The 24,263-nt window shown below is 42.0% G+C and overlaps 1 protein-coding gene across 4 annotated transcripts in view; it reads left to right on the top strand.

Moving 5' to 3' along the window:
* Positions 1-24,263, top strand: part of STAB2 (stabilin 2) — an 86,527-nt gene that overhangs the window by 34,218 nt on the left and 28,046 nt on the right. For all 4 annotated transcript variants that reach the window (XM_032687859.1, XM_032687860.1, XM_032687858.1 and 1 more), the window contains 21 exons: positions 831-1,011; positions 2,021-2,114; positions 2,329-2,487; positions 2,884-2,979; positions 3,756-3,851; positions 4,822-4,869; positions 7,587-7,723; positions 8,105-8,219; positions 9,180-9,257; positions 9,423-9,515; positions 9,640-9,747; positions 12,555-12,686; positions 13,726-13,851; positions 15,139-15,195; positions 16,379-16,474; positions 17,193-17,388; positions 17,925-18,020; positions 18,996-19,041; positions 20,498-20,574; positions 22,047-22,172; positions 22,704-22,777. In XM_032687859.1, the coding sequence (XP_032543750.1) occupies positions 831-1,011; positions 2,021-2,114; positions 2,329-2,487; positions 2,884-2,979; positions 3,756-3,851; positions 4,822-4,869; positions 7,587-7,723; positions 8,105-8,219; positions 9,180-9,257; positions 9,423-9,515; positions 9,640-9,747; positions 12,555-12,686; positions 13,726-13,851; positions 15,139-15,195; positions 16,379-16,474; positions 17,193-17,388; positions 17,925-18,020; positions 18,996-19,041; positions 20,498-20,574; positions 22,047-22,172; positions 22,704-22,777 (2,231 nt within the window). The remainder of the gene's footprint in view (positions 1-830; positions 1,012-2,020; positions 2,115-2,328; positions 2,488-2,883; positions 2,980-3,755; positions 3,852-4,821; positions 4,870-7,586; positions 7,724-8,104; positions 8,220-9,179; positions 9,258-9,422; positions 9,516-9,639; positions 9,748-12,554; positions 12,687-13,725; positions 13,852-15,138; positions 15,196-16,378; positions 16,475-17,192; positions 17,389-17,924; positions 18,021-18,995; positions 19,042-20,497; positions 20,575-22,046; positions 22,173-22,703; positions 22,778-24,263) is intronic.

The following is a 24,263-nucleotide window of genomic DNA, read 5'->3' as shown; positions in this document are numbered from 1 at the left end:
TAGTAATCCTCCTTACTGAATAATTTCTGATCTATTGAATAGTTTTCAGTTCTACAGTCACCTTTCATATACTGACAGATAAGTCAAATCATAATACATTTGAGAGTCCACAATATATACAATATCAAACACACATATATCCCCCCTCTATAAAATAACTTATAGCCTTTTTTGCTATGAGACAGCCTGTCATTCATGAAGCACAGCTCACTTGAAGGTTCAGAGGTAACTGGAAAAAAGCTGAGAGACAAATTCCATAAGAAAATTTTTTAAGCTCCTGTCCCACTGTAGTAATAAGTGTTTGCTTAACTAGTCACCACTGGCACTGCTTTGGAATACACAGAGGTTACCTACTGTGTCCTTTGGGCACATTGCTGTGCCTCCCAGCAGCATTAATTAGCCCAGTCACAACAAAGTGCTGCTGCTCTGTGTACCAGCCCAGCACTGTGCAATCTGTAGGATTGTGGGTTCAGTATTCGAAGGCTTCCCATATCACTGAAAGTACGCCAAAAGTTGTGCAACTGGTAACTTCAAACTTAATAGCCTAAAACATAGCCTTTTGATACTACTTTGCTGAAGTACTTTGAAATTCATTGATAGATAAGTGCACTGTAAAGATACAATGGGTTTTAAATAATTACCCATAAAACACACATGAAAAGACATGGATATGATTAATAGACACTAAGTCCCCCATCAAAGTGAGACTTAAAAAATACAAAAGTTTAGATTCTTGAAGAAATAGGAGGATCTGATTCATAAGAAATGCTATGTAAGGATAAATGCCTTTTACCACTATGGAATTGCACACTGTAATTTATCTCTAATAGACTGCCTCTGCATTTATGGGAAGTGTGATAATCGAATAGACAGCAATGGGATCTGTCTTCCTGGATCATGCAGAATTGGATACACAGGGAAACTTTGTGATAAGCAGATTGTTCCCTGTGACCCCTCCCTACATCTCTGCCATGCACATGCAGACTGTCAGATTAGTGATGGCACAGTGAGGTAAGTCAGTAACTCTCATCAAAGTAATATTAACTATGCTGCAGCTCTTTGCCATTTGCTTGATCAAAACAGTCCCTGGCAGCAGTACACAAACATCAGCCACTACAATACTGCTATGCTGCAAATAAGCATAATCATGCACCACATTGACCTTGAGTTGCAAGATAGTAATTAAGAGATCTCAATACCCTGTCCTGTACCTTATACTTAACACTGAAAGATAGATGCACACCGATCTGATCCTTCTTACCTTCCTACCAATATCTACATAGATTCTTAGGAACCCCTTATTTCTAACCATCCCTTAGTGATTTAGAAGTTTGAGCCTTGCTGAAAAACAATGGAATTCTCAAGCAGTTTGGGGATAGATATCTCACTCTGGTCAGCTCAGGCAAGTTTTGCATGCCACAGCCCTGCAGACTTCAGCACAGGTTCCCTAGTCCTGACAGGACTGGTTACAAACCTCTGTTACTGCTGCAGCTGCCTTGCACTTGCCTCAAGCTCACCTTCGGATGCAGCAAGTTTGACTCTTGATGCAGTGTATTCATAATGAGTCACTGCAGAAAGCAGAATGGGGGATGCTGTCAAACTCGAGGGCTTAAGTAATTCCCTCCAATATAGGTTAATCCTGGGGGAGGGGACCCAGGCAAACAGTTGTCTTGCATACGTTTCAGAGAGAGAGCTATTTTCAGCATCACTGAAAGAAAGAACGTAGCCAGTTCATAAATAATTTAGAGCCATTAGCTCAACTTTGCAATGATCATATCAGCTCAGAATTAATTTCACTCCCCATCTCATACACAGAGAATGAATCCCTGATTTGACTCAATTAACCCAGTCAACATTTTGGAAAAAAACATAATGTACGCACTTAGGCTACTTGCATCATGAATCCAAGGTTACCAATTTTAAGCTGCCTATAAATAGCATGTTACAGTGGAAAACAATCACTTTATTTTAGAGCTGTCCTATCACGTTTAACGCCTCCCTCCTCCTCTTGTCTCTGTAGCTGTGTTTGCAAACCTGGCTATGAGGGAGATGGCTTGAGCTGCAGCAAAGTTGATCCTTGTGCTGCTTTAAACCCTGGTGGCTGCAATATCAATGTAAGTACGTGCTTTCCCCACAGAGCTTGACACCATGAAAAAGTAGGCAGAGGGGAAGGTGGGGCCAGAAACTTTTGCAGAAGAGTCACGATGTTCATTGGAGTTCCAGGTTCTTTCCCCAGATAGCAGGGTCACTGTGGCTTAGACAGGCCTTGCACCTGAAGCCAGATGCTACCTAACTGTCCTGAACTGATGCCTCTGCATCTCCCCCTAGGCTGAGTGCATTCAGACAGGCCCAGGAGAGCACATGTGTGTTTGCCAGGCAGGATGGACAGGCGATGGAAGGGACTGCTCAGCCATCAACAACTGCCTGCTACCCATCGCGGCAGGGTGCCACGAAAATGCCACCTGCATATACGTTGGGCCGGGTCAGGTAGGTCCTCACATCTCACATTCATTGCCATCTTCGGTGCTAGTCCTCAACCCTTTTGCTCTGCTTCCTTATCTGTTCTCTTCCCCAAATCCTCCCCTCCCTCCCAGCTACGATGTCATTTCCACACCGTGCTCTCTACTTAAAGCAGTCTCCTTCAGTTCTTATCCCAGTCCTCTCTCCTTCCTACGTGGTGATACCATGGCAGCAAATACTTCTTCAGTAAATACATTAGTAGATGTCAGGTATAAAGGTCTTCTGGAGATATTAAATCAGCGTCATTCCACTGAAGTCAATGCTAAGCTACACAGAAACACAGAGAAACTAATTCACCATGTCTAGAATATGCACACTATTTTAATCATTTTAATTAATTGCTGTGTTTCATTGAAATGACAGAATGACTGCAAGTGTAAGGATGGATTTCAGGGGAATGGAATTGAGTGCACACCCATAAACTCGTGCCTGGAACAAAATGGAAAATGCCATCATCTGGTGAGTAATTTATCATTCCCTGAACAAAGTGTTCAGATACATATCACACCTCACCTCCTGCGCACACCATAGAATTTACTTGCCATTTCAAGCCTGCAATTTCTGTTTGAGAAAGCATTTTCCAGGTAGTGCTACAAGCACCAAAAATGCTATGCGAACCATGTCAGTATGGTACATGAGCTGAGGACAGACTGCAAGGGCTGCTCCCAAATCTGCCTGCACAGAAGGATTATCTCGAGCTCGGTATAAGTAAATGCTGCTTCTCTACCAGCAACTACAACTTGAATGCACCAGACTGTTGGGATGTTTACCCAAGTCACACATCTCTCCCCGGGCATCTGTCAGCTGTATCAGTAGCTGTATGTGCTCTGCTGTGTCCTGTAGTGCCTGCAAGAGCCACACTAGTGCGGGGGGGGGGGGGGGGGGGGCACAAGGACAGAGCTAAAGTGAGGAGTACTGGGGAGCAGAGGATAAGTCTGTCATATTTGGATGAAGGAATAGGGTCCAGTTTATGTAGGGAGGAAATAAGAAAGGTGGAACAAGAGTTTGGATTCCTACAGATTTAGTGCAGGGTGGGTAGGTGAGGAAGTTAGTGCCCTGGGCTGATGGAGTGTGTCCTATAGGAGACTGAGGACATCCACGGAAGATGGTACAAACATCCTTTGTAAGTTTGTGTTTGTATATAAATGGGTTCCAGTAAGAGGCTTTACAGGCCATTCTTGCTCTTGAGTGGTCTCCTGAGTATCTGACAAATTCTCTCTCTTTCTGGTTCAAAGGCAACTTGTCAGTTTGAGTTTTCTCATGGCTGGAAGTGTGTGTGTCCAAAGGGCTACGAAGGAGATGGTACAATATGCTATGGAAATGCTGCAGACGTAAGTAGGATGGTCACTTTCTCTGAGCACAGGATCTACTGCACAGTTCTCATGCTGGATCTTAACCAGAGAGATAGCAAAGCCTTTATAAACAGCTAGAAAAATATGATGCCCATCACTGCTATCTGCAAACAGTCTTCCAGCAGGAAACACTTGCCTGATACATAAATGATCTGTTGTGTTTAAAAACACAGCTTGGAAAGTAGCTTAAGGAATCCGAGTGTATTTCTTGCCAATCCCAGAGTCCAAACCTGCAAAAGTGCTAAGCACTCACCTCCCAGTTGGAAGCAGCAAGCAGTCAGCTCTTCTGAAATTCTGCCCTGAAGTATTTCTAAGTGGAAATGATCAATTTATCATGTTGGAACAAACCATGCTGACCCACAGGCAGATAAAACAAAAGCAAGTAAATTGGTGAAATATATATGCATTTAACAGTGTAGGAAAAATGAAAGTGTCCTCTGCCTCAGCCGCTGGCAATAATCTTGCATGGCTTTCAGCACTGTCTGCCACCCCTGCTCATATTATCATCTATCTCTGTTCTAAGTACTGTGGCAGAATAAAGGCTATCTACTTGCAGCATATGTAAGATGCTGTACAAACACCAAACAAAACAACATAAATTCTAATTAATTTTGCATGGAGTTAAGAAAAGATTTAGGTTTAGAAGCCCTGAAAATTAACATTTAGCCTGGGGTCAGTACACAATACGCACCAAGGTCAGATACACTTAATACACCTAAGCAATCATCAGCCTGATTTTCAAGAGTTGGTAACTCACCATTTCCATCACCAGAAAGTATTAGAATTAGAAAAACACTGATGTCTTCCCTTTTCAGACACACTGAAAACCTCCTCCTCCATGTCACATCAGCCAGGCCAAACACAGTGGGTTACACCACAGGCAAGAGTACTTTGGTACAGCTAATTACAGCTTAGCTGCTCATTACTCTCTCTTCCTCTTTCCAAACAGGAGCTATCTACTCTGTCAGAAGCAGCTGCATTTAACCGGTGGGTTAATGTAAGTATACTTCATGCCTAATTTTTTTAGTATGTTCCAGTTTGCAGAAATACGTAAGCCTTGTAACCTTTAGGAATGGGAACCTTACAGCAATATTGCCATCAGAGAACAGAGGCTGCAGCTCTGGAGAGGCATCAGAGTACCTATCCCACCACTCATGGAGGGGTTGATCATCTGGTTCCATATTTCTACCTGAAAAACAAATTCTGAACCCAAATTCAGGCAAGCAAGGAGGCTCCACAGAGCTAGTTACAAGCCTCCTCTCTGAGGCAGGGGGTCACGTAAGCCATGACTAGCTTTGTATGTAAATACACTGTGGTGCAGATGAACAGCATCATGGTGCAAGCAGAGACTGAACTTACCCCCAAGTGGCTCCTTGCAACTTCTCTCATTCAGTGGACAAAGGCCTAACCCTCACCATTTTCACTGTGCCCATGGCAGGAAAATGCGAGTGTGTGGGTGATCAGCGTGTTGCTGCCACAGCAAGCGAGGGGGAAAAACTCAGTCTGGCAGGCTTGACCAAGGTACATAGAGTCACAGTGAATCACAGAATGGTCTGGGTTGAAAGGGACCTTTAAAAGCCATCTAGTCCACCTCCCTGCCACGAGCAGGGACATCTTCAACTAGGTCAGGTTTGCTCAGAGCCCCGTCCAACCTGACTTGAATGTTTCCAGGGATGGGGTATCTACCACCTCTCTGGGTAACCTCTCCCACTTTTATCGTAAAAAAAAGTCTTCATATCTAATCTAAATCGACCTTCTTTCAGTTTTCTTTTGAAAAAGGTCCTGCTAAAAAGTCTGCCCTGTCTTTCTTATAAGCTCCCTTTAAGTACTGAAAGGCTGAAAAAGTTCTTCCTGGAGTCTTCTCTTCTCCAAGCCGAACAACCTCACTGAAGGAAGAGATTAACTTGTATGGCTCCAGATTATGGAAGAAACACCAAATTAAATTTTACAAACCAAAGTTCTGGATAGATGGATTGTCACCATCTACTTTCTATTTTCATGTTATCATCTATTACTGAAGCAGCAGTAACATTAGAGGTCCTACCCCACTATGATTGGCACTGTAGGAATAAAGATCAAAACCTGTTTCTCCCACAAGGAGCTTAAAACCTAAATATAGGAAGTGTATAGCAAATACAAGGCGAACAAAAAAGAACAGTGATGTGTTAATGAAAAGCATCAGAAGGAGAAGTCACAGCACATTAGTTGCTTTCATGCTTTTCAAAGTTAGATGGCTTGGAGATCATTAAAGCACACAATTACAACAAACACCTCAGGGAACTGCTTGAAAGAGAAGCTAATGTGGCTAATTCAAGTCAGTTATCTGCCTGGTCGTGAGCTCAGGCTGCAGCACTGGACACTGTATAGAGCAACTTAAGAATTTAAAGAAATGGACACAATGAGAAATGCTGTTCACCTGCTAGTGAGCTCTTTAGATAATGAGGGGGAAAATCAGAGGGCAGATTCCATATAATCTATTGAAACAGCGATGTGGAAATTTCTGCTACACTTCAGAGAAATAGTATCAAACTAAACAACGGTAACTACAAACATGAGCAAAATAAGGAGATAGATCCATCTGTGAGGTTTTTAATTTCATAGTTGAACAGGAATGTGATGTTTACCACTTTTTATAACCAAATATTTTTCTTGCTGGTCAGAAAGGATGAGATGGGGAAGAGTGTTGCTATTTCTATATTTAAATATTTGGAAGGTGGCTGGGATGATGGCTAGAAAGAAAAATTATCTTAACAGAGACAAAATTCCCAGCTATTTAAGGGAGATGATTCCCTTCTTGATTTAAAACCCAATATGGGTAATGAAGGACTGTCCAAAACGAGCAGCTCCCAGGCAGCATACGAGCTGCAAAAAGGTACAACCTATACTCATATTGCTCCCCTGAGTTTTACAGCATTGAAAATGGCAAGCTGTGGAGCCTGTGAAAAGTTTGGAGAATCTCATCTACAGCAAAATCACGCTCAAATCTTTTGCTCTCCTTTTTTCACTCCACAAAAACAAAAAAATCCACACAACTGGAAAAATCTTCTCCAGTGGAGGCTTTCTCCATCCTTAAGGCAGACACAAACATATGGAAGATGAATCAATTCATGCACACTACAGAGCTGACAAGCCCCACCTAAAATTAGAGCTGTCAGCAGCAAGCTCCACTGTAGGCCTAGTGGGCACAAATAAGTCCTGGACATCTTGAAAAATCCCAGCCATGTTAAATAGTCCTCTTTGGAATGGGAACATTGTGTCATGGGAGTTTCTTATTTCACAGTCCATAGTCCTTCTATCTTTTAAATAGCATGGAGTGCTCTGTAAGAGTAAATTACTTGAAGTTATCAGTAACTATTAGTATTCATCATCTTGTTTATTTTTCAATATTCAAGTGCATAATACAGAATCCATGAGACAGACTAACTTTTGTAGGAGACAAGTTATGTGTTTCATAATAAAAAACAATTCTGACTTGAGCATTGTTTCTGCCCTTTAAATGCTAGCAATCTATTGTGTTAAAAAAATAGACTCCCTCTGACCATTTTTGTACAGCTCAAAGTACTGTTGGTTCAAGTCACTGCTCAGTATAATAGTTTTTCCTCTCCAGGCTGGTCACAAAGGACGTCACATACTCCACCTTGCTAAGAAGTCACCAGCTGCTATTTATAGACTGTCCTGAGGATGAATTATTTTACTCTCTTTACTTTCATGCAGGAGGCCAAGATAAACTCAGTGTTATCCACCGCCTCTAATCTAACTGTCCTCGTGCCCTCTCTGCAAGCAATTGAAAACATGGATGAAGAAGAGAAAGCCTTTTGGATGTCAAAAAGTAACATTCCAACTCTACTGAAGTATGTTATTTGTTTGGGAGGTTGGTTGGTTGGTTGGTTGTTTTAATTTATTTCTTTTTATGTCAAACAAGCCTTTGGTTTGAAGCCACTAGAGCAAGACAGGTTTTATGATTTTAAAGGAAGGACGTAGGATTCCCCTTCTTGTTACAGCAGTATAAATCTCTGTAGCAAGTCCACTGGAAGCAAAGCATTATTTGTATTATGCCAGAAATGTTTAAAGGCCAAACTAAGATCAGAACACAGCTGAACTAGGTATAATACAAACAATTCCTATTTAAAAACCATGGTTTTAGACACACTAAGCTTATTTATCTGGGGGGAAAAAAAAAAAAAAAAGAGAGAGAAAATACCAAACCTTCAAATCCAGTTACTTTCCTTTAGGTATCATGTACTGACAGGAGCTTACAGCTTTGCTGATTTCCAGAATTTATCGTCCTCTGACATGCTGCCAACATCGCTACAGAGCAAATTCCTACACTTGTCGAAAGAAAATGGGGTGAGATGACCTGCAAACCATTTCGGTGTCATACACTAAACCCTGACCATCACTGCCACTGACTTTCTTGTATTACAAAACCACACAGGTGTTATATTTAAAAAAAGACCATGTAATAAAATTAAGGGAATAGATGGATTATATTGGGCCCTCTGGGAGAAACATGAGCTTGATTTTCTCCACCACTTTACCTAGCTGAAATTTGTCCACAATATTATTTATTCCTAATGTCCCAGTAGCTGCCGCAAACACTGGACTATCTTGCAACCAAGCAAAAGGGCAGTTTCTGCCTGGAGCAGCCTGTGTGAACTAAATTAAGACAAAGAGCATCAAGGAAAACCAATAACATATTTTAAAGAATCAGGAAGGTAGAAGGAAGCAGTGATAACACACCCATCTCCACATAAGCAACTCAATAGTCCTAAATCACAAGAAGATATTTTTGAAGGTAAATAACTACAACTGACAGCCCTTTCCACTCAGCCTTTCTATGAGGTAAACTCTGTATTCTGAGGAGGATTTTCTGGAAATACACAAGGCACATTTAAACACTTCATCCCCATTAAGGGAGGGGAAAGTTCCCCCAGTTTCCATGCACCAAGGAAAGAATCATGAACGGGATCTTTTAAAGCTGCATAGAACCAAGTCGATGTGAATTGGCACAGGGTTCAGCCTGCCCATGGGTGGGGAAGTGCACCTACCCCAGGTAACCACTCCAGTGCAAGTAACCCCATGGCTTTGCCAGTCTGCACACAGGGAACAACAGAGAGTCCCAAAGCCCCCTCTCCTGTGCGTGATTCCTAGAGGGTAACCAGCCCCTGGTGTGGACTGGTGTGAGCAGAGCCATGGTGGAGCCCTAGGCAAGCATTTAGGAAGGTGTGGAAATCCACAGAATGAACTGCTGGGAAAACGCCACCTCCATGATGTGAATGAAAACCCTGTCTCCTCGCCCTCTTTCAGAACCTCACCGTGGAGGGCGCTCACATCGTGGCCGGTGACATCGCATCCACAAACGGGGTCATACACGTTATTGACAAGGTACACGGCCACACAAGGGAGGGTTTGTTCCTCTGCACCACAGGCAGTGCAAAATAATTAACTGCCTTTGGAAAAAAAAGCGTTTGCACAGAACAGCATTTTGTCCTGCATCTGATCCACAGCAGGTGCACACACGCTGATGTGGGATATCTGCTCCCTTTCCAGGTTCTGACCCCCCTCCGCAGCTCTGTCATGCCGAGGTTGCTGGCCCGCCTGGAGCAAATGCCTGATTATTCCATTTTCAGGGGCTACATCGTTGTAAGCTTTCACATTTCTTTCACAATGTTTTAAGAACAGAGGAAGTTCTCTGCTTTGGTTGCATTTGGACTGATATGAGACAATCAGTGGTCATTATGATTTGTTTCTATGTGTTTCACAACAGCAATACAGCCTGGCAAATGAAATAGAAGCAGCAAACATGTACACAGTCTTTGCCCCAGATAATGATGCCATAGAAAATTACCTAAAGGATAAAAAGTCTGCTACTCTGGTACGTATTACTCACAAGGTTTGTCTTAACAGTTCAGTATTTCATCACAATTTCAAGCGGATGTATTGAGAGGACACAAAAACAGGAAGAGGGATTTGTTGAGTTTGGTTTTTTCTTTAACATCAGAGTTGGTGAGGAGGCACAGATCTACATACATTTTCCTGGCATGCTGGAAGAACTTAGCTATTTGTTCTGGGTTTTGTCCTTCTCTAGATTAAAATCATGCTGATAATATCCAAGACATGTCATCAGTAGACTTTTTTTGGTTTAGGGTATTTTGAGTGGTTTTTTTAATGCGAAGATCAGTACAGGAGGGACCAGGAAAAACACTAAAATGAGTTTTCTAGGTCAACAAGCCCAGTCCCCTGACATCACTAAATATCCCATCATTAATAATGCCACATTAATAATGCTGACTCTTTCTTGAAACTATCCAGATGCTTGCCCTTGTCACTCCTGCAGGAACACTATTGCCCAGCTACTTCCCACATATGGTGTCTAATCCCAGGTTACAAACACAGTTGGTCAGTCCCAGGGCTCACAAAAATTTTTGACATTTTTGTGGCTACAAAAATTTCCTCGGGCAAAGCCCATTGCTGCTGCCCACTCCCCAGGAGCCCCACAGCAGGCTCATGCCCCACTGGCCACCAGCTCCTCCCACCAGCATGGATGCATCCAGCCCACCTCCCTTGCTGACCTCAGTCCTCGTGCCCTGAGCTAGTTTATATTATTTTGACAGCATACCTCTGGCCAGTTTATACCCCTTTATCCTTATACCAGGAATATGCTTTAGCTGAAGCAACTTTCTCTTTCTGGCACTCATGCCCTGGCACATTTACAAGGCAAAACACCCTTCTCAAGCCAGTCAGTCTCCTCTCAAGTTAAGTTATCCTTTTTCTGAATCATCCCAGTGGCTTTCCTCATATTTTTTTCAATTTGAAACAGCTTTGTGGAATGCATATATGGAGAGCCACACACCTTGCAGAGGAAGTTTTACCCATGATTTGCTCAATGACATTAATACTTCCCTGTCTCTTCCATAAATATTTACCCTGCCACACTCTGTCCCTACTTGCATGGTCTCCATTTGCAGCCAGGAAGCTGAGGAGCACAAGGTTCAACTAAATCATCCCAAAGCATTTACTACCAATGGCAGACCCATGGCAAAAGCCCCACTTCCTGCCTCACCAGAAGAATTCACGTGTGATCAAGCTACATCCATTCAAATGACTTTTGAATGCTATTTCAGGTGTTTTGTGACACATCGTCATCATTTCCACATCACTGCAAGAAGCATTTATAACAAACTTTTGAGAGATGCACAGGGCATCAATCCCATTAGGTCTGGGTTACATACAGAGAGAAATCTTTTTCACTTCCACTATTTACCAATGTTCCTCCAGTCTTTCTTTCATCCTCCCAAGAGGAGGATGGAACCTTGCCTTGCTCCCAACCTTGCCTGATATGGCAATCTGACCAAAAAAAAAAAAATAAAAATCAGAAAACAACCATAAGGTTAAGCTTGCCTGAGCCTTAACCTCTTTGTGAAACACTTGGGAGAACTCTGCTGCAGAGGGAAGAGCTCAGCACAGGGAGGAGAGCCCATTTCTTGGTTCTGATGAGACAAGATGTCCTAACTCTACTGGTGACTAAAGACAGAAATCAAGATGGATGAGAGTTAACTTTTCCTCCAATTTATCCAAGTCAGGAGCATTAAATAGGGCTGGACACTGATGGAGATCAGCTCTACCTTATTTCCCACCTTCTCATCTGCAAATATTTCTTTGCCAAATCTGTGGAAATCAAAATAGAATGAGGCCCACCTTAAGAGATGTCAAGGCCACTGTTTCACTCTGTGGGCGAAGTCAGGCTACATCACAAATCTTGCAACCTGGAGCTGCTTCATGCTTTCACACACTTTGAAGGGGCCAAAGAATGAGAAGTATGAACATTCAGAACAAGGGGACAGCAGGAAGCAGGATTTCCCACAAACACCTTTTATTGCAAAGACACAAAGCTGCAGAAGCACTATATCTGTCAGCTAGTCAGCCCTGAAACTCTCCAAATGCCTCAGCTTCTCTCACGTCTATAAACCTCTCACAAACACATCCTGTTTCTTCTTCCTCCTCCTAGTCAGTTCTGGAAGTCTCCTGCTTTGGAACAAGATGCAGAAGCTTTGGGAAGCCCTCCCAAAATTTTGATGTACAGAGAATAACTTCATCACTTTTCAATGACAAATGAATTCACTCTAGCAATGAGGCATAGAAAACTTTTCAATTAACAGGTGTGGCTCTAACTCTTTATTAACTGAAAATTACCTTAGAGATATTATATATATATATATATATATATATATATATATAAATATATTCCTCTAAATATTCATCCACAGATCATTCAGGTATTCCCAAAGGAAGAAAGAATAGGTATGGAAAGATTATAACAGCACACATGAATATGCAGCTTTTGATGTCAAATGAACTTATGAAGTTCAGAGTCCTAAAATGTCATCTGACTTTTCTCTGAATCTGTCAGCCAGCCCTAAGCACAGAAACAGATGCTATAGGGTCAAGCAAACCTTGGCCCTCACAATTCAATAGCTTTTCACCCTCCACGGTCAATAAAAATTTTATTATGACAGGAATGCAGGGTTTCTACAGTAAGAAGTATGAAATAACCTGCCTACTGGAAAGGCTTCTCTTGAAATTCAGCCAATCTATGTTTGGCTTATATCCTCTGGAAAATGTTATTCCTAGTAACTTTTCATGCTCTGCTACATAACCCTGAATTTAACTGTGTGTTTGCAGGATGAAGGCCAAATCCGCTATCATATTGTACTGGATGAGAAGCTCCTCAAGAACAGTCTGCACAATGGCATGCACAGGGAGACCATGCTAGGGTTCTCCTACCAGGTTGGATTCTTCCTCTACAACAGTCAGGTACTGAACTTGTGTGTCTGCACTTGCTTGGAGTAACAGGTTTCCTGCTTTTTACAAATCCAGCTTCAACTTTAAACTAACATGCAGTCCAAAGGAGCTCTGCATCCCCCACCAGCTTCTGCAACATAACAGTACAAAAGTTGTCTCTCAAATGCAAGGCCTGCCTCATACCTGCTTAATTCAAAGTCACCCTTGAAGGGATCTTTAACTGAATTTGATTTCAGTTGTGCTGTTCACATTTAGCATTGCATTTCAGATGTCTGTCTAGCAACTACGAGCCTGCATTCCAAAGCAGTCATTAATCTGGCTTCCAAGAGCTATTAGGAACCTGCCCTTAATTATACAACATTAATTCTATTTTCTGTGGATTTACCCCACTTTCAAACCTAAGAGCTCAAAGCACTGGGCAACAAATATCAATTGTCTTTCAACACCACTTATGGAAAAATCAGGCACAGCAAGATTAAGTGGAAGTCGGGAAGGGAATTCGTTCCTCCTTCTCTGTCCCAGAACTCCCTCTGGGAATAGGCAAAGGAAGACAGAAATCTTCTCAGTCAAGTAGTTTTAGCCCTGCTCTTTGCCCACAGCAGAGCCTTGGAAAAGCATCTGCAGTGGGGTTGTTGCTGTTGAGAGCACGATGGGAGTGTGGGGTAGCACTGAGGTGATGAAAGCCCTCCTTGAAAGAGCAGTTACTAGGAGAACTTCCCTGAAGCCCCTCACCCCCCAGAGAGCAAACCCACCTTTTGGGATGCTGTAGGGTCCTTCTTCATACCCTTTACCTTAAGATACCTTGTTGGAAAAAGCTGCTTCCCTAAATCCTGTTGCTAAGAAACTTCAACAGGCTGCAAGTCGTCTCATGCCCTCCAGTCCAGTGGTGCAGCAACGGGAATATGAGCAAGTGCCTGATGTTAACTGCCTTTGTTGGTTTTCCTGAAGTGATACTTATACATTGCTCCTTCTTTCACCTGCTGCTGCTCTAGTTACCATACAGCCACCAAACAGCTCTGCTGCTTTCTGACTGGTTGCGTGTCTTTTGCAGCTGTTCATAAATGATGCACCTATACGCTATACAAATATTGCAACAGACAAAGGAATTATTCACGGACTGGGAAAGGTCCTGGAAATCCAGAAGAACAGATGTGATATCAATGATACCGTGATCATTGTAAGTGGTTCTGTTCGTATAGATGCTTAAAGGTCCATCAGAGAGATCTATAGCCAACCACAGTTCAACTGTACATGATACGTGGCACTATTTCCCAGCAATGAATACACACATTTTCTACAAATTATATTGCTAAAATGAGTTTTAGCATCTCTTAAGACATCTTTAATCCTGCAATCACTGTACTGACAGCTTGGGTATAATATAATCAGAGTAACACAGGAATAAGCAATTCCTGAGCTATAATTTTCAGGAAATAATAGTAATGCATTATTCTAATACATCTTCTTAGCCAGGCCACTTGTCTATAAAGTAAATAAGAGGGGGGAAGAATGGAAAACAAATGTTTTTTGTAAGGAAAAATAATTTCTTTTCATTTCAAGTGTAGATTGCCTCCGTACATACACATGAACTCCATGGTACCCTCTGAGCAAAACGGTCTCCCTCCTTCATTTCCTTTACATTTGAAATATAAATTGTTTCACGTTTCTCTAAAGCATAGGATGCGACTTCCTCACAAAGGTGTCCTTTGTCTTTTCTCTTGAGTGAATCAAATTGAACAGCAAACAGGCAGATTTCCTCCCTTTTCATGGAGGATGCAACAAACTAGACAAGGAAGAAAAAGTCAGACTTGCACTTTAGTTAAAGCAAAGTTAACAGGCATGAACTTTTGCAGCTTTTCCTTGGAAAACAGTCCCATATTTCACTCAAGGTTTTTATACAGCTTGGCTGTGTCACATCCTCTGTTTTCCAATGGAAAATTATCTTCCCCGTTTTATTCAAATGCAGAAACATACTAAAACATTCACTTAAGCCTTACTGAAAAGTAAGGATGTAGCTAAGCAAACAGGAATAGTATTAAAAACTGTGTACTGGGTGCAACACATACCTAAGCATTTTGCAGAAACCAACCTTACATGTGTGAACAATTCACACACATGTGGCATGAGTTTTCCATTTCCAAGCTGCCCTTGCACCACAGGAAAACTATATCCAAGCTCAAGATTTGCCTCTTATTGTGGTTTAGATGGGAAGACCTTTGGGAAACGTCACTTTAGAAGAGCAAATAAAATTTCCCCAATGATTTTTCTTTCTCCTTCCCATTGGCAGAAGGCCACTGGTAGGGATATTCTTCCTTGCTGAGCACCTTTACCAAAGGGGTTATCCTAATTATGCACCACAAGGGCTAGGTTTAGAAATATAGCTGGAAATCATGCATTTTCTATGACACAACCTGTCTGCAGCTCTATACAGTCTGTTAACTACTTTCCATTTTTGTTGCTTAAGGAAAAATGCAGAATTTGTTCACACCCATCAAGTTGTCCTCCAGGAACAAAAGAAATAGTAAGTACTTTATCATTAATGCTAATTTATTTTCTTTATGTCAAAACTGAGCACACATGCATTCAATCCCATTTTTTATACAATTGCCTCAGTTTCAACAAAAGTTATCATGGTTACTTCAGCCTGCTACATACATTGCTTACAGTCAATAGACTCAATCCACCCTGACCTTAGAGATTTTTATTAAAAATTTACCTTTGCTCAAGGTAGCAGAAGGGCAGCTGAAAGACAGCTTCTTCCTTCAAGACCAGTTTCTAGTATGCATTGGGACAACTGAAGACTCCTCAAATTGCAAAGTTTACCGCTACCATGCAAAACTGAGGGAATTAAACATGATCTGGAGTATGCCTGAATTACAGAAGAGGCTCTGAGCCCTTCAAATCAGAGATGTACAGAAGGGCAAACTCAACCCATCCCCAGCAATATGCTGTGAGTAATGGTCACAAGGAGACTTGGAGACTGTAGAGGCTTTGGATGCCTGGATCCAACGCAGGACAACTGCAGATATTTAGATTTTCTTAGTACCTAAGTTTATCTGGGAAAGCCCCTTCATTGAAATTACATATTTTCCTTTATTATTTCTTATTTTTTAATTAATTATGCCAGTAATAGTATTCCAAAGCAGATCAAGTCCCATCTACCTCACTAGAGTACTTGACTGGCAAAACCAAATTGTGTACTCATGGGTAAAACCCAAACACCTTAACATTTCCTTTACAATGAACAGCTGGGTGGATGCTTATCTCAATCTCCTCACAAGTATACAGTGAGATCTAAAGTTTTCTTTAGCAAGAAATCTTTCCCAACTGTGTCCAGATCTGAAAGACAATGTTTCAACAGCTGTTTTTGCAGAAGTTCAGAACTCAGCTTAACTAGAAGGAAAAAAAAGAAATGTTTTTCAAACTTCAGAAAAAAAACCCTGTTCAATTCTGAGCAAAGGCAATATTTGGATATATCTTTAAAACACCACAAGACACTGAGTTAAACTGATCATATGTTCACTAGGAAAAAAAATTCTTTTGCTAATATATTTTTATTTCTAAAAGTACTTCCTTCGTTTTCATTGTGAATATGTGAATCAGTGCACAACATGCATTAAGGTAATGTCCCATTTTTTCAAATATTTTAAAGTAGCTGATCACTATTACCCAGAAGTGCGTCTGTTTCTCCAATATTTGCTCAGGCAGGGGAGAGGAAATACTGTGTCCTCACAGAAAACCACATGAGAATGTACACCATCCAGATCGGGTGCCAGCCAAAGTGTGCTAAAACCATCATTGTGAGTACACTTCTTCTATTGAGGTAAAAGCCAGGAACCCCCATCCCTGAACTTCGCCCTCCTCATCATCCCTGCTAAGCACACACAACATGTCAAGGCAGTTCCTGACAATATATTTGTTGACCTTTATTATGGATGCAACACAATGCAACATTAAAGACTGATAGCTACAGCACAGGAAAGGTTGGGAGCTGAGGGTGCAGAGGGAGCACAGGTTTGGGAAGGGTAACCCTATACATGTCCCTAGAAATCCTGTCCACCTTTCCCTGAAGAGGTGAAGGGTACCTTGGTCCCACCAAGGACTCGGGGTGGCAGCCTGCATCCTGCCACACTGAGGAGCGTGGTCACAGACCAGCAAAGTCCTGCTAAAAATCACAGGAGCATAGAATGGCCTGGATCAGATGGGACCTTAAAGATCAACTACTTCCAACACCCCTGCCATGGGCAGAAACATCTTTCACTACACCAGGTTGCTCAAAGCCCTCTCCAATCTGGCCTTGAACACTTCCAGGGATGGGTTATCCCTGGGCAACCTGTTCCAGTGCCTCATCACCCTCACAGCAAAGAATTTCACCCTTATACCTAACTAAATCCACCTTTCTTTCAGTTTGAAGCCATTACCCCTCGTCCTATTGCTACATGCCCTTGTAAAAATCCAGATCCCTAGTTCACCCTGCCTGCTACTCTGACCCTCAACACAATATTTCTGGGTTTCCAGACAAGGGAGTGCTGCGCAGGTTTCTTCGGGCAGCAGTGCCAGCCCTGCCCAGGAAAAGCAGGGAACGCCTGCTTTGGAAATGGCGTCTGCCTGGATGGTATCAATGGCACAGGCACCTGCCAGTGCGAAGAGGGGTTTGTCGGTACAGCCTGTGAAAGCTGCATTGAAGGCAAATACGGCCACAACTGTGATCAAGGTACTGAGCATCCCCAAACCACACAGGCAGCTCTGCTAGTCTTGTCACATGTCAAAACCTTCCCCTTACATCTCCTAACCATGTCTATTCTAGATTCTAGAAAGGTACAGCGCTTTCAGGGTAATAGGCCAGTCTTTGAAACATCATTAACCCCTTTTCTTTCCTCATTTTGGTGTTTTCTCTCTAATCCCTTTTTTGCAGACAATGCCTCCTACTCTGGCACACTACAGGCTTAGAACAGCGTCCAACAAGAATAATCTCCTTTAGCACTGCTATTTCTCCAATGTTTTTTCATTAAAATACAGTTTCTGTCCCTGTATTTGGGGACAGAGGAAAGGTAAGCATAGTGTGAATTTAGATTTATTCTGTAGTTAGAAGCCAAAAAGCACAAGACAAAGCATTACTTGAAATAGCCTAGAGCAGACGCTGCCATCAGCAAATGATGTCTGGGCCCTCTCTCCTGCCCTTCCTTCCCCTTGCTGTGCACACTGGCACACTGCACAGGGACCATGGCTTCCTCCCATCTCTCCCCACAGTGTGCACTTGTGTCCATGGGAAATGCAGCAGTGGGATCGACGGGGATGGCTCCTGTGAATGTGACGTTGGCTGGAGAGGGGTGCTGTGTGAGACTGGTGAGTGTCCCCTCCTTTTTTTTTCTGAGGTGAGAAGTGAGCATTTCAGGAAATGACAGAACTACAGCCACGATCAGGTCCCAGTGTACTACCAGATACCCAGTAACTTCCCACACAGAGTGAAATAAGGGTCACACTCCTGTGTTATGGCAATTAATTACTGTATTAATGGAGAGCCAGCTGAGATATTGCTCATGATACTGAAACTCCCTAGTTAGCTACTTCTCTACCTGTGTCACCCTGTATCTGTCCTGAAGAACATCCCATTTATAAAAGCCATATATATACATCTTTTCCATAGCAGGGTTAGCTAGCACATTTTGATCCTCAGATCAAATTTTAGCCTCTCAAGTGCTTCAATAAGTTGATTTAGCTACACCACACTGTCTATTAAATTATGTTCTTGCTAATGCAATAAAAAAGTAAATAGCAAATAGTTTTGTGTTGGCTAAAATCCATCTCCTATATCCAATCACATTATATTTTAGTTAGACGTAATTAAAATGCATTCAATAACTATTTCAGAACTCTGCCTATAATAGGATAAAATAAAAAATGCTATAAGCACATTAATAATAGCATTCAATATCAGTTTTAAATTTTCCCAGGGAAAAAATTAATAATTAATAGAATTTTATAAGAGAGTTGCTGTATCTGAGAAAACCTACACCTACATAATTAAACTAATAATATGCAAGATTCACCAGACTAAATGCAGATAAATGAAAATGGGTGAAATATTTTCCTGGCAATATGATGACATGACTCTTACTTGCAATTGAATTTAAGTGGTATCCACTGACCTATACAGATGGAGTCTCTATAGAGATGGAGTTTCTATACAGACTGAGAGCACAGCTGTCTGGTGCAGAACTCAGACTCCAGCTCCACATGATGGGATCAAAAGACTCTGAGCCTCAAAGGATGTTGGCACAAAAGGTTCTGATCCCTGATTCATTTTTTTTCCACTTGCAGAAATCAAAGACGACGCATGTAACTCTTCATGCCATACCAGTGCTAAGTATGTATGAAATCCACTTATTTAGAGGGGAGGGGAGAAAATGGGGATCTCTTGCAAGGCAAAAAGCATAGTCCATCTTGCTCATGACTTACCAGCACCTTAGGTAACACTCATGTTTTCCATCACAGAGATAAGGAGCAATGCAAATGTAATGTACACAATGAGAAGGTCAAGAAGTTCAAAGCGTTCATGTTAAAAGGGGGGGGAAATGGGATTTTTGGGGTAAGGAAAATAAAAAAGAGAAAGGAGAAGGGAAAAAAAAGCAAGACATCCTATCATGCAGTATATAAAGAAATGGGGCCTGCAGCACTAAAGAGAACAGGAGGTCAGGCCAAGACTAATGACATAGGTGGGTTTCTGAAGTGACCTTTATCAGCTCCTCCTATTTGCCCCATCCACCACCGCACATATCACTGAGAAATACCATTGGCATTAGGGACTTCTCCAAAGAAAACTACACTGGACAAGAAACAGTTCTTCTCTTCACATCAAAATATACAAACAAGGACAAAAAAAATGCTCTCACCAGTCCAGCACACCAATATTTGGAACTAACTAGTTTTCAAAGGAGGAAGTGACCCCCACTGGCCCCTCTTCACTGACCAGACAGCAAGATTTACACTAGCGAAGACATTTAAAAAAACAAGAAAAGATGGCTGGAAAGACTCCTCATTTTCAGCCACAGCTCTTCTGTAGGGGCTGAGAAACCAGAGAGGGAAACCCTTTTTTTCCTGATGCAGGTGATTCTCTCCCCTTTGTGTTAGTGAACAGCAGTTCACAGCAGTGATATTTTAAGAGGCTTTTTTTGGAAAACTCCATTCTCAAATTTGCTCATGGGAACCCCACACATTCTGTCATCAAGACTGTGTTTCTGACAGAAGCAGACTGCTCTTCTCTTGAGTATTTTTCATCCACTGATGTACACCTGTACGTACAAGGATAGGTGCAGGCATGGCAGAATTGTGCTGACTGCATTGTGACATTATCCCTGAGCGGCACCAGGGAGCAATCCCTGTATTGCACAGAGCTCACAGGGCAATAAGCTCACACTTGCATTCAGAAGGCCAAACTGTCCACAAAAAAACCCAAACTTAAACCCAGAGAATTCAGATGTCTGGCTCCTGCCCCTGAACATCAGGGCTGCTGCATCCCTCCATAAATTTATGCACAGTTTTTGAGGGGGTAGACGTGCAAACTCTGGAGATCTGCATGAGAAAATAGGTCACTTAATGACCAAAGTGTAGAATTTTAATACCTAAAATAAAACATTCAAAATACATTTGAGAAGCTTAGTCCAACTAGGTTTGTTTTTATGGGTGTGGTTAAATGCCTTGCTATTTCTATGCAATGTTACCTTCAGAAGAACTCACAGCAGTACAAAAGACTTGACTACCTTTTTTTCTTTCCTTTTTTTCCTCTTTTTTTAAATGTCATCTCCCTCTTTTTACTTCATTAGCTGCCTTCTCCTATCAAATGGCACTGCCTATTGCAAGTGTGCAGCTGGGTTTGAGGGGAACGGGACGTTCTGCACAGGCAAGTGGACTTTGTTTATTCCCTTTTGAAAAAAAAAAAAAAAAAAAGAAACCAGCTTGTAGCGTTCTCTGGTCACGGTAGAGTTGGTGAGAGATGAGCACTTCCCTATGCACCAGTTAAAAAACAGGAATTGCTGCCAGTTCACTCAAAACAAGTAACAGCCCAACAGGTATGGATTCATAGCAGACAAAGGGCTCAAAATCTCGAAGTTGCAAGGCATTGTGCTAAGGGAGACCAGAGAAAAGGGAACATGCCGTGCACAACCCCAGCCCCATTGTTTGCAGAGTAATGAAACCTGGTTTATGACTTTTACTCCCTTTCCCAACAAAGACCAGCAAAGAGAGGCCAATTCAGGGTACAGTAACATTTCCAGCTATTGGAAGCTGTATAGCCCTACCACTTCCTCAGCTTTCTGAACTTGCTCAGATTTCTGGTATGATAAAATCCATTTCTTTAGACCAGAGAGATTCTGAGAGACCCTCAGAAAGGGGCAATAGCAGCTTATCCAAGGTGTTCCTCCAAGAGTCTGGGATATCCAGACTTACAAAGTAGACAGCTTCCAGCTACACTAATTGTAATTAATTTTACAGTTGTGTTTCTTAATCCTTAACTCATTAAAATACTAATGCTTTTGAGAACAGAATCATATTTTTCTACTTACTCACTGTGGCTGACAGGGGACTAATCCTTTTCTCTTCTGGCACAAAACAGCCAAATCCATTTTAATCTAGTGGTGGGCAATTCCCCATGTGCAGGAAGATCTGAGTGACACAGGTCACTCTGGCCTCACCCTTGTTCCCCTATACAGGATTCCTGAGCAAAACTAGTTATGGGAAAAGTCAGCTCCCTAGTGTGGCTGTTAAGGCTGCTGAAACAGCAATTCAGGATAATTTGAGGCAAAAACTACAGCAATGTTTGGGCTGATTTTATTCACACTTCAGAGAAGGTTCCCTCCCTGCTCTCAGGGTAATCCACACAAATTCATTCTCTGACTCACCCAGAGTTGGAGAAACGGTAGGAGTATCCATCTGAATAACAACCAGGACATTCTATCACAGGAGGGGCTAGGTGGTATTATACTCTAGACCTCGTGCAAGAGAGAGGGAGTATGATCTGGGTGCAGAAAAAGTCGAGCTCAGGGACAGCTTAAAATGGCCATTTAAACTGGAGGAGAATGCAAAGGTCTCTTTTTTGTTGATTCATTGAAATGGGTAGAATTGGAAGATGGGAAGTTACTGAAAGTCAGTCCTGGATGAATTCCTACCTTCCATACTAGAAACATCTTCTCAGCTTTCCCTCTTTAAACAATAAAATGTATTAAATATCTGGCATTAGTGAAGTCTGTGGCCTCCTAAATCAGGAAGACTCTGTGTTCTGAAAATGTTAGTTAATCCCTTTAAAACACAGAGACAGATTAACCTGAAAAGCCAGTTAAGCACATTGGTTTAATCTGTGTCGTTGTCACTGTTCAGCTATCAATGCCTGTGAGACCAGCAATGGTGGCTGTTCTGCCAAGGCAGAGTGCAGGAGAACAACGCCGGGCAACAGAGTCTGCGTCTGCAATGCTGGGTACACGGGGGATGGAATAGTCTGCATTGGTAAGCGTGTGGGTGTCTCACATATTACACAGAGGAACATCACAGGAGTGGGTTTTCCTGCAGGTGGATGATCCTTCTACCAGTGACCCAGAAGTGCAGTTTCCCAACACTCTATAGGTTGATGCCAAAGGCACCTCTACCTGCCACGTGGCTGATACTACTTGGCAAACCACGCAACTGCAGCAGTGTGGTGTGACACTAAACGTTAAACGAGATCTACCTCTCAGCAAGGCTAACCCCATCTTCACCAGCTTGACACACTCACACTCCTCTGACCATCACAAACCTTAAGACTTTCAGACATTGTTGTACCACACATTCCCAGGTTTTAGAAATGCTGATGGCAGAGTTATAGTCTTCGCCAAGACAACTAAAGGCCTAGACTGAGGTACTAAGCAGCTAAAGGAATGAATTTTACTGATTCACAGTTGCCCCAAACCTGCATTCCTGCTATGCTTCACTTAAAAATTCTCCCTTCTTGGGTTTTCAGAAGTCAATCTTTCTTTATTACACTGTTTATGTTTTATAAAGAAATCAACCCTTGTCTGGAGAACAACGGTGGATGTGATAGAAATGCAGAATGCACACAGATTGGACCCAATCAAGTGAGTACTTTGTGAAGAAAAATAAGAGTGGCCAAGTCTTACAACTGTGTAAAAAAAGATTTGCCCATCTTAACTTTGTTTTTAAATAGAGAAGTGGATTTCAAAACAAAAATTCTCAAAAGTATATTTTTCTTCAAAATGGTATTTGAGGGGAAGGGTGGGAAAATATGAAGAAATTAATTTCAGTAAAAGAAATCAAAAACTGCAGAGGAAAGCAGTGTTTTGCTATCTCAAGTAGTTGTTTTTCTCTTTTGGGAGGTTTTGATGTGAAAACCTGTCAGTTTGAAAGTATTGCCAGATAATGTTTCTTTTATTGTTATAGAAACTCTCCATGGAGAAATTCCATTTTAGACTAGCCCTTCTCCCAGCATAGATCAAACACATTCACAAGGAAACAACATGGCCTGACTCATAGGGGTTGCAGCATTCCTTCATCTGCTCACTCCTCTGCTGTTCTCATTCGCTCCTCTGTTTTGTCCCTTTTGTTTGCCAAAGTGCCACATACTCTACAAAGAGAAAGTAGCATAAAAGAACAAGGGGACAAAGGAGAAGCAAGCTGGTCAGGGCAAGCAGGTGACAGAGATTAGTGATTTTATTTCTCTAACAGTTTCAGAAGAAGCTGAACTCCCTGGTTCTAGCACTTCTTGTCATCTTCCTATAGTTTCATATTGGCTGTTGGTAGGACTGTAATCCTCCAGCGAGTATTGCACAACAGTACTTCTTCAGGAGCAAGGCAGGAAACAGAGACTGGGAGTCAGAGGCCACCTCCTGACTTCTAGTTGTTCAGGGACAGAAGGGGCAACAACCCCATTAGTCCTTTTTGCCAGTCCAAACAAATAACTCTGTGCCTTGACTGTCATTTGTAAGCCAGTACATTTTCGGTGAAAGCACAGAGCCATCTTCCCCATCCCTCTGGACAAGACAGGTGATGGTTACTTTCCTCCATACACCTTCACTGGGGATAGAAGTAGTAGCTACAACATGTCTGTTTATTCCTCCTTACCCGTGAGGATGTAATTAACACCAGAGAAATAACAACCTCCACCACAAAATCCCAGCACTGCAAAGGTAAACTTGTAAGACAGAAATGTGTCTGCTTTCTCTAGGGCTGTCAGTCACCCAGAAGATACATAAAACACTGTTATTGCACCACCTCACAGTTTTACTTCTGCTGCATATTAAACGTAAATCCTAAATTGAGAACCATTAAGTAGTGAATTGGAGAAGATAATTAATTTCTTTGCAACTATGCTAATTTCTCATTTTTTGGATAATTGCAAGTGCAAAATAGAGTAATCAGGACATAAGTGTAAGATGCATTCCCACTGGGAAGCTGCCAGTAACATCAGGACATAATTGCAGGTGTGTTTTGAAGATACATTTCATCACAGCAGGGGAAGGAAAGAGACGAGTGGGGAACACCAACCTATGCAAATAAAATGAGGGAAACAAAACAAACTAACAAATTTAGTCTGTTTTGCCAGCA

This window comes from Chiroxiphia lanceolata, chromosome 5, assembly GCF_009829145.1.
Source record: "Chiroxiphia lanceolata isolate bChiLan1 chromosome 5, bChiLan1.pri, whole genome shotgun sequence".
Classification (NCBI taxonomy): domain Eukaryota; kingdom Metazoa; phylum Chordata; class Aves; order Passeriformes; family Pipridae; genus Chiroxiphia; species Chiroxiphia lanceolata.
This window is presented reverse-complemented; position numbering and strand designations above follow the sequence as displayed.